Source organism: Pipistrellus kuhlii, unplaced genomic scaffold, assembly GCF_014108245.1.
Source record: "Pipistrellus kuhlii isolate mPipKuh1 unplaced genomic scaffold, mPipKuh1.p scaffold_m20_p_11, whole genome shotgun sequence".
Lineage (NCBI taxonomy): Eukaryota > Metazoa > Chordata > Mammalia > Chiroptera > Vespertilionidae > Pipistrellus > Pipistrellus kuhlii.
The window spans coordinates 20,028,210-20,038,520 of NW_023425416.1; the positions used below are offsets into that span (position 1 = coordinate 20,028,210).

At 52.2% G+C, this 10,311-nt stretch overlaps 1 protein-coding gene across 2 annotated transcripts; it reads right to left on the reverse strand.

Moving 5' to 3' along the window:
- Positions 1 to 5,141: 5,141 nt before the first annotated feature.
- Positions 5,142 to 9,417, reverse strand: GHRL (ghrelin and obestatin prepropeptide). 2 transcript variants are annotated; one of them, XM_036431122.2, is made up of 4 exons: positions 9,240 to 9,417; positions 8,554 to 8,673; positions 6,060 to 6,168; positions 5,142 to 5,304 (listed from the first exon to the last, which is right to left on the reverse strand). In XM_036431122.2, exons 1-4 carry the CDS (start codon positions 9,345 to 9,347, stop codon positions 5,285 to 5,287), a joined length of 357 nt encoding a protein of 118 aa, XP_036287015.1. In that variant the 5' UTR covers positions 9,348 to 9,417; the 3' UTR covers positions 5,142 to 5,284. The 2 variants fall into 2 exon arrangements, with proteins under 2 accessions (XP_036287015.1, XP_036287014.1); XM_036431121.2 differs by having other exon boundaries at positions 8,554 to 8,676; positions 9,240 to 9,413.
- Positions 9,418 to 10,311: the final 894 nt, after the last annotated feature.

Genomic DNA, 10,311 nt, shown 5'->3' on the forward strand with positions numbered 1-10,311 from the left:
CCTCTTGTGTGTCCCTCTCAAGTTAGAGGTAAATCAGTTTGATTCTTCAAAGCTCTGCTGGGGTCACTCAGCCATGTTCTGTTGCCTTTGCCTGTAAATCTTTCCTTCTCCCTCCGGGCGGGCGGTCTCCCTTGCCTCCCTGTGTCCTTTGTGTTGGAAATGAGAAAGACTCCTTTGGCTTTTGAGCAACTGGGTCATCTCAAATTTTAAGCTGTGTTCTGCTCCCTGCTGGTGCCTTGTAAAGGTATATTCATTACAGGCCCTGGAAGGTTACAGTGGTCACGGGGCACATGTAAGGACACTGTACTTTGCCAAAAGGATCCTTTACCCCAGTTTGCAGTGAGACAGGCCACCAAATTCCTTGTGTGTTTCTTGGAACCTGGTGGCTTAAATCATAAAATCCATCACTCGATGCTGGATTTCTCTAGGTGGTTTTGGAAGGTGCATTTGAGCCTGTAAGTTAAAAGGAAATGGGCCTAACGTTTTTCTAGGTGGTGCTTCTCTTTTGCCCCGGGCAGTTGTTGGCCTGAGAAGTGGGCCTTGATTCCCTGTTGGCCTTCCATGGATTAGTGGTGCGTTGTTTGTGCCTCACGTTTGCCAGTCTGTTTGGAAGATTTGGGGAACTGCAGAGTGCTTCATTGTCATCCAAATGAACTGCAGCATGTCTCCTTCATAAGCCCTGTATGTCAATACTGCCTCCCTGGGAAACCAGCTAGTCCTGCTTTAAAGGTTAAAGTGATGACTAAATGGTTATCTCAGAGCCTATGCAGTCTTCCTGCCAAGGTAACGCACAAGGTGCTATACACTTTTATCTATAGGATTTAGGATTACTTTTGTGCTGTGGCGTGAAAGCTGGTTGGCAATGCTTTTTATGTTGGATGGCTGACTTGTTTTTGCTGTGCTGCTGGAATGCCTCTATCGCCCCTATCCCTGGCCATCAGTTTCTGGAAATAAAGGGATAGGATTCCCAGCCAACTCCCATGCTCTCCACGTTTGTTTTGAGTTCTCAGAATGAGAACATGGTTCAGTTGTTGGCCGACTTCGAAACCTGCGAACCCAAAGGTGTGACATTCTCGAGTGTACATGTTCCTCTGCAAAATGTCATGAGATAAGACATGGCATCTTCTTAAAAGTTCTGCTGCCTTTGAGCATTAACGTTTATTTTATACTTTGGGAACTTGGAAATACTGCTGCTTCCTAGCTTTTGGAAACTACACAGATACCGTTTCTTTCTCCAGAGCAGTGCGGTGAGAGGAGGAAGTACCGAGTACACGGGTGTGGTACTGATGAAGCATTTGTACTGTTTTTGGACGATGAAATCCAGTGCCTCTGGGTAGGCTGGAGGACATTCTGTTTTACTACGTGCACACGTATTTAACTCCATCTTCTAATTCTGCATGGAGGTGTTGTTGAACATAAGTGCACAAGCCAAAAGTAAACCTGGAAAAAGGAAGGCTCTGCTGTGAGAATGTTAAACAAATTTGAAATCTCGGTTAATGCGTCATCTTTGAGACAGTCATTGACTGCTTTTTCAGCATATTCCTTCACTTGGGTTCAGTTTCCTCTCCGGTTGAACACACAGTTGACTGTGTCTACTCAGTGATATGTTTGTGGCTGAAAATCTGTTGCTCTTGGTGTTTTATCTTTCTCTCTGTATTGAGTTGGGATTAATACTAATCATTTGCTGTCAGGACTTCATTTTTACGCCACTCATTTTATAAAATAAGGGCAAATGGCACTGATTCCGTGATTAAACAAACTCGGTCAAACAAAGACGGCAGCAGAATTGCCGGTCGGTGGCTAGCAGCCTTGTGGTCTCTGTCAGTGCTCATTTGGAGTGGATTCAGATGAAGGAAGGTAGCTGAGGCTGGGTCCCATTCTTCTGTTTACATGTTGCCATAAGGGAATTTCTGAGCACACACCTGTAAGTGTATGATGAGTTAAATACATGTGCTAGTATACTGATATACTAGGTATATCCTAAAACACAAAATAAGGAGAATTTTTTATAAGGAGAATTTTTTCCTTCAACAGATTTCTTGTTCACGCCAACGGTAAATACACCGCTTTCAAAGAACCTTAAGTTAGTGGTATTAAATGTTAGAGGAATAGGTTTAAGAAGGTGACATAGGACTGTTTGAAATGCTACATTTTTTACAAGTGTGTCCCTTGTTTCCTTTGATGTTTTTCTGCCAATTGTTGACTTGAAGTTGACCCAGTGTATTATGAAAGAAAATAAAAAACAGAAACAAGCCCTAGCCGGTGTGGCACTGAAAGGTTGTTGGTTCGGTTCCCAGTCAGGACACATGCCTGGGTAAGGGGGCATGCAGGAGGGGCAGCGTATTGATATATCACTCTCACATCAATGTTTCTCTCCCTCTCCCTTTTTCTAAAAGTCAATAAACTTTTTCTTTTTTCTTTTTTTTTTAATTTTACTTTAAAAAACAAAAGAAATCTCTTGGACCCTAGGCAGCTGGGCAAGAAAATACCATTGAGAGCAGTAGAATTTGAAAAGCATGGACTCAACCACTACAGCCCTGGATATGAGTGGGCAATGTATTTGCTGTGTGGCCTTGGAAATTTAATTTCTCCAAACTTCAGTTTCCTCCCTCCTAAGTAGCTTGTGAAAATTAGCTGAAATTGCAATAATTACAGTATTTAGAACAATGCCTGGTGCACAGCAGGGATGAAGTAAGTGAGGATTGTTAGAATAGTTGAATGCCTTCCATGTGCCAGGTGCCCTTGAGGGAGATACTGTGTTCAGTCTCTATAGTAACCCAGGGAGGTGGTGGGTATTTTAATTTGAGGAACCTGAGGAATTCAATATGTTGGTTTGGATCAGAACTGGTATTCAAAATCATAGCTCCTAGCCACATCATGCTGCCTGCCCCAGGTGAGATTGGGCTTAAAATTTTTTTAATTTAATGAAAGATGCAGATAAGTGGCAGAGAATGCTTTTGAGTCCTTTGAGAGAAAAGTAAGTCTTTGTTCTTTTGATGGGGTGGAATTGACCAGCATTCCCACCAGGGCCTGTCACACATCTCTCTCCTCACCCCCCCACTCCCCCACCCTGAGCACCACCCCCAGTCCAATCCATGGCTGCTGCTTCCCCAGATCAGCAGCTGGTTTCCTGGGTTAATTTGGTCACACTTGGGCCTTACATTCTCTCTAGCCATTAAGAAGAGGGCGGTGGGTGTGGATAGTGTGATCAGGGTTGTGCCCTACTAAACAATGGAGCTGGGATAGGGCTAAGTTTCAGGAGAGCATGTCAATCTAGGCCTCAGTACTGGGGAGCTGGGTCTTAGGGGCTGGCCATCTGGGGGCTGTAGAAGGACATTTCCCTCTATTTCTATTTCTTTTATTCCACTCCCCCCGCTTAGTTCACTTGTTCTCCAATACCTTAAGTTCCTTTAATGGTGATAACGTTTCAGTCTGTGGCTTAGGTGAAGATGCTTTTGAAAGCAAGGACTCAGTGAATGAAGTCTCTGTGTAGTCATATAATCAGGTGTCTGATCATCTGAGAGATGAGAGTGTGTGTGTGTTGGTGGTATGCAATCTGCCCAACAGATGGACATCGAGTTGACAATAGAGCTGGGACTGAATCGATGGGGAAGAAGGTAAGAAGGAAGAAACAGGACATCTTTTTCATGTGTTCACAGTTCTGTTCACAGAACTAGCCAGGTCTCAATTTTTTTAAGTTTCATAACAATCGACACCCCTTCTATGCCAGGTGGGCCAGCTGAGCTGTGCAGATTGCTGTGCTATCTGAATAGAGTCCAGTTGCTTCTAAGCTACGTTATATAAACCATTTAATAACCTGGGATCTTGTTGAAGTACAGATCCTGATATAGCAGGGCAGGGGTGGGACCTGAGATTGCATTTCTAAGGAATTCCCAGATGATCCACAAACCACATGCAGTTCCTGGATGATGAATAGCAGTTGGGTTTCAGTGTGCCTACTGAGTCTACCAGTGGTTGGTACCTATAGGGGCTGTGCCTTGAGTGCCAGGTGGCCAAAATTTTACTTAAGGCACTTGGCTTCTAGAGCCCTCTGATTTTTCCAGTGTGGGTGTTACCCCAACTCTGCAGAGGGGTGTCCTGCATATTTCTAGGGGATCATGTGTCTGACTGGGCAGGTTGGCAGTGCATCTCTTTGGAATCTCCTTCCTTGTTTGCTTTTCTCTATTGATTCACTCACCCATCATCACCAGCTCTCAGAAATCAATTTGCATGTTTATGCTAAAGTGTAAATGACTGATAGGTGACATTTCCTCCTAGGAAGGCTGGTGTCTTCCCTGGAATTAAATTGTAGAACTGAAAGACCAAGGTTTGATTCACCTGTGAGCTGGAGTTGGAGATGTTTTGGGACAATTACCGGGTGTCAGTGAAGTAAGAAGGCGATGGCCTGCCTTGCCATATGAGTTGATACCTGCTTTGCTGGGCTTCTCAATAGTGAACAGAGAGGAAGCTCTTCCCAGCAGTGGCCAGAAGCCATTATTATCACCCACTTAATAACTTTACACTCATGCTTTGGTATTCCCAGAATCCCGTTCAGATCTTGAATGTATTCAGTGGATTTTAGCTCTGATAACCTCACCTGCACTTTCTTTGTCCATACAGTCTTTTTTTTTTTTTTAATTTTTTTATTTCAGAGAGGAAGGGAGAGGGAGGGAGAAACATCAATAAGAGAGTACCATTGATCTGCTGCCTCCTGCACGCCCCCTACTGGAGAGTGAGCCTGCAACCTGTGCATGTGCCCTTAACAGGAATCGAACCCAGGACTCTTCAGTTCACAGGCCACCGCTCTATCCACTGAGCCAAAACAGCCAGGGCCACACAATCCTTCTTGATAATAAGCTCTCACTGCAGCTTTGCACTTTGGTATTTAAAGGAATTGTGTCTCCTTTCTCCCCTCCCCATCCTCTTCTCTTCCCTTTCCCCTTTCTTTGTCTCTCTCCTCCACTCCTCTTCTGCCATACGTACCCCAGTAGTCTATCAGCTTGTATGAGTTGGACTAATTTGGTTTTCTAAGCATGCACCTGCCTTGCTTCATATCCTTTTCTCCTTCCATTGACCATAGAACAATATTTTTTTCCCCCGTGAAATTTTCCTCCTCGGTGAAATAATTCTCATTATGAACATTTAGCACACAGTTTGAATGTTTATTCAGCTCCTAAGCTCGTACCACTCAGAGCTGAGAGTTGTAGAAGCAGTCTAAATGCCACGGTGAGCACTTCTAAGGCCAGTAGGAAAACAGAGAGAGGCGGGCCGGTCTTGTGGATGGTCACTTGTCTGCTGGGGCCTCTGAAAAGCAAGGGGGAGATGTCAAAATTCCGAGTCTGCTCTCTGGCCAGGGCCATCAAAGATGGTTTTCTTCACAGTCGTGACAGTGAGGTGGGGCCTTGCAATGGGGAAGCCTAGGCCTGTGACTTGGGCAAGTCACCTAGAAGCTCCGAGTCTCCGCCTCCTTGTCTGCGGAGGGGTGAGTGCGATTTCCTGCCTCCAGTGGAGGGTGGGGTAGGTGAGGCCATGCTGGGGACGGAAGTGCTTTGCAGGTTGTAAGGTGCTTCCGGTGGCCTCCTTGATCAGGAGAAAGTTAAGTGGTATCTTTACAAGGTAAGAGGGGATTCAAATAAAAACAAAAAAACCTTTGATTAACTGGCTGCGGAGCCCATTCTGAATGCAATTTTAGAATAATTAGTAGCACTAATTATTTTGTTTGTGAAGTAAAATTATACAGTAAAGGTGGTGTAACACCAAATAATTTTATACTTTTATGGGTGTTAGCTCCATTTTATGGTTAGGAAAATTGGGGTTCACTGGGGCTCCAAAGCTAGTTCTCGGAACTTAGTACCCTCTGAATACAGAAACTGGGCTCAGCACCCTCCGAGCCACCCACGTACCAGTCCAGCCCACTCCTGCCGATATTTGGGGGCCAGGAATTAGAAGCTCTTTGAGAGGAAGGGGTCAGGGAGGAGAACTGTTCTTGTGTCAGCATGATGTGGGCTCACATTTGGGACTGAGAAAACTGAAGTGACTGGCCCCCGGCAGGGACTTACCGTTGGCTTCTTCCCAAAACAGGTCCTGCAGAAACTTCCCCAGGGCCTGCCCATGCCAGTGGGACTGAGCCCCCGACAGCTTGATCCCAACATCAAAGGGGGCGTTGAACTAGGAGAGTAGGGAGGACCCAGGAAATGTCAGAGGTTACAGCCTCCCACACCCCTGCCCCCAACACTTCCATTCCAAAGGGTCAGGGCGATAGGAGGGCCTGTGGGCCCAGCGGGTGCCGCTGAGGGGTAGCTCAGTCCCTCTCCTTTGTAGGCCCCTTCTCACTGCCCCCTCCATCCTGAGGCTGACCTGATTCTCTTCCTTCCCTGCCGAGGTAGGAGCTGTGGTGTCCCCTAGCAAGCCCCTCGCCCTGCCATGCAGTTCTCAAAGACTGGTGGGATCTCAGGTCCTGGCAGGGAGGTTTGGGGGAGTGCACACCCGGTGTACATAGCACAGCCTGGGTGATGGTCTCTGCCCCTTGCTGCCCCCACCTCTCCTTTCCCAGGGGCTCGTCCTCATACGCACAGGCCTCTGGTCAGTGCAGTCAGACAGGAAGCTGACCTTCTCCTAGAGCTAAGTTCGTTCTTCTCGGCTTTAGTTTCTTTCCTTCTGCAGGGAGAGTACACCATTTCTCCTACTTGGCAATCTTTGAGGTGATTTACCATCACCAAGAGCTGTGTTTGCAGCCACATCACTTTTCTCCCTTGAGACGGAGACTGTGTCTCTCTGTTCACCAGTAGCTGCCTCGGCCCTGGCCAGGCTGGGACACCCATGGGTAGGTGGAGGAGGACTCGATGCTGGAAAGGACCCCTGGTCACTGGTCCTTCCGCCCGCTACCCTCCAGACAGGAGGTGTTACCCCATTTTCAGGTAAAGCAGCCAGAGAGGTTGAGGGGCTTGTTTGAGGCCTCTGAGGAGTTGGTGGCCATGGGCGAGGATGCAGGATTCCTAAGTCCGCCAGCCCCACGCTGAGTGAGGCCGCTGTGGCCAGCCCTCGTGCCTCCCCTCCAGGCAGGTACCACTGTGACTCCTATTTTACAGATGAGCAAACATGCTCAGAGAAGTTATTAAAGCAACAAATGGCTGTTTGTTCATTTAGAACAGTTTACCTTCCCCACTTGTCTCCGCTGTGAAGGTGGAGGGCGTGGGGTGGCATGGCTGGTTTTTTAGGGAACTTGTTAGCTCCCTTCAGTAACGTTCAAAGAGTTCAAAGATCCATCCTCCCTACCCGCCGGGCCAGTGTGGGTGGTCCGGGGCGAGAGAGGGGAGCCCTCGCGGGAGGGGCTCCGGGAGGGTGTTGCTGGTGGCCTGCCCTCCCCACCCTCCTCGGCTACACCCCCTCCCGACAGTTCAGACCTCTGGTTCTAGCTGAGGCAGCACGGCCATTTCTTCTGAGGCCGGCCTGCATGGAAACTGGAAACTTCCAGCCCTGCCTTGAGTCAGCCGCCCCTGAAACCTCTTCCCATCTGGGCTAATTCAGAGCGAGCCTAGCTGGGTGAGTGCCCGCCGGCGGGAGCTGGCATCTCACAGGACAGTTCCCGGGTTTTGGCTTGGAGCGGGGATGGGGCGGCTGAGGCTGTCCCAGGTGTGCGGAGGAAGTGCCTGAGGACACCGCCAGGTTTACCGAGGGCCAGACAGCCTGGGCCGGGAGCTCAGCCCTGCAGGAGAGCGGCTGGTGGGTGGTTAGAGACCAGGCTTCGGCTCCTCTCGGGCCAGGAGAGGATGGGGACTGACGTCAGCCCTGACCTTCCGTCCACCGCTGCCGCCTCTGCCTGTGGCATCTCAGCCAAGTGCATTGTCTGAACTTCTAGTCAGTGAGGGCAGTGATACCAGCTCAACAGCCCAGTAAGTGCCATGGTTCATTATTGTTACCATCCAGAGAGTCTTGGTTTCTCTGCATGTTTAAATGCTTGTCAGTACCATCCGCCAACCACACAGCCAGCTTTTCAGGAAAGTTACCTAGATCACCCTCTAAAACCCATTTCTCTCCCCTCCCCCTTCCTGGTCCTCCATTTATCTCTAAACTGTTTCCTTATCTCAGGCAAGATGAGCCAGAGCCAGGGCCAGCCTGGCTGGCCTGTCCTCACCCACGGATGGGCTTTAGGCAGAGGCACCGGGCCTCGCAGCAGCCCTGCCGCCCAGGGAGCGGTCTGGGCGCACTGCAGCCCAGCTGAGGGCTGAGGCCCTGGGCCAACCAGGCGGCTTTCTGCGGGGAAACACCGTTAGTCTGTGACCAGCTGTGCCTCCTGGGGGTCTTTCTCTGGGCACCCCATTTGCTGCACCCTGCGAGCGTCCCCTTCTCTGCTCACAGTTCTGTATGTCCCCTTCTGTGGTAGCAACGTTACTTCTCTTAGATGTTTGCCTCTTCAGGGCAAAGACCACATAGAGCACAGTGCAGTCAACTGCTTTCATGCTGGTAAGTGGACCCCTGTTCATGCCATCACCCCGTCTCCCCTTCCCTCCCCCCTCCCCCGCCACAAAAGCATAAAACGGCAGAGGAACCCACCCGAATTTCCAGCTCATCCTCTGCCCCTTCCTCCTGATTTCCGTCTCCTGGGCGGAGCCAGCCTTCGAGCTCTCGCTCTCGGGGCTGCAGTTTGGCTGGTGGCTTCTTGGACTCCTTTCTCTGCTGGAGGGAGAGAGCTTGCTTTAGGCGCCTGTCCTTCCTGAGCAGAGGCGGGCCTGAGTCAGACAGCGTCCTCCTCTGTGTTCTCAGGCTGAGCCCTGCCACGGCACACGGCGGGCTGCTCTGCGCGGGGCCCCACGGCCGGCCGCTCTGCGCGGGGCCCCCACGGCCGGCCGCTCTGCGCGGGGCCCCCACGGCCGGCCGCTCTGCGCGGGGCCCCCACGGCCGGCCGCTCTGCGCGGGGCCCCCACGGCCGGCCGCTCTGCGCGGGGCCCCCACGGCCGGCCGCTCTGCGCGGGGCCCCCACGGCCGGCCGCTCTGCGCGGGGCCCCCACGGCCGGCCGCTCTGCGCGGGGCCCCCACGGCGGGCAGCTCTGCGCGGGCCCCCACGGCCGGCCGCTCTGCGCGGGGCCCCCACGGCGGGCAGCTCTGCGCGGGGCCCCCACGGCCGGCCGCTCTGCGCGGGGCCCCCACGGCCGGCCGCTCTGCGCGGGGCCCCCACGGCCGGCCGCTCTGCGCGGGGCCGGGTGAGATGCCGGCAGAAGGGGCCTGGTTGGGAGTCTCACCTGCACTTTCTGGTGTTCGGGGCTCAGGAAGCTGGAGCCGGCCATGGCCCAGTCCACGCAGAGCACACTGAGGAGCAGCAGGCTGCACAGGGTCCCCGGGGACGGCATGGCCTCGGCTGGGTGGGGACAGGGGCCAAGAGGAGAGAGAGACTCCAGGTAACATCCCCCCCCCCCCCCCCCCTTCGCTTCCCCGGCCCTTCCAGCGCTCGGAATGCAGGTGGGAGCCTAGCAGACAGGGCAGGGACTTGGACCTGGGCTGGCAGGAATGAATGGAAGGATGTGTGTGTTCTCTTCCAAGACTGTCCAGGGCAGAACCCCTGGCAGTGGGTTCCCCATGTGTTTGCTCAGCCCCCAAGGACCTCGTTCCAGGTTTCTTAGCGGTGACGAAGCTGTCCCAGCACGTCCCCAGGAGACCTGAGCCCAGTGATGTCAGCAGCCCGGCTGCCCCAGCTGTGCCGCCTCCCCTTCGTCCAGTGATAAACCCATAAGCAAACCCGCAGAGCGAGTGAGGGTGCCTACCTGGGTTCCTGGCGGAGGTGGTGCCAGGTGGCTGGCTGGCCCTTATATAGGAAGCCTGTGTTTGCTTTAAACCACAACCTCGGCTCAGGGCAGCCTGGTTTCCAGGGGCTGTTTACATTCCTTGGGTCCTCTGGGTAGAAATCAACAGTGGAGGTCAGATGCGCAGAGATCGTTGGATTGGGTGGGGTGGCCATCTGCTCCAGCTGTCCACAGATGCCTGGCCCTGGTTTGGGGGGGGCGCGGCTGGGGGGTCCGGGCTGGCTTTGCTGCTCTGTGACCTTGGCTCCTTTCTGATGAGATCGGGTGCATTCAGGGTGGAATGGCCGTAGACTTCACTCTCCTTTCTGAATCCCCCTCTGCCCTGGGTAGAACGAGTTTACCGTCACTAGCTGCTAAGAGATCTCTAGTCCTGCACCTGCAGTTCTGTGACCGACGCTGCTCTGGCTCCCACCAGCCTCTGGAGCGAGGGCGCCTGGCTCACGAATTGCCCTGCCTTCCCACGAGGGAAGTCGCACCTCACAGACAGGAAACTGCTGGGAGGGACAGCAGCACA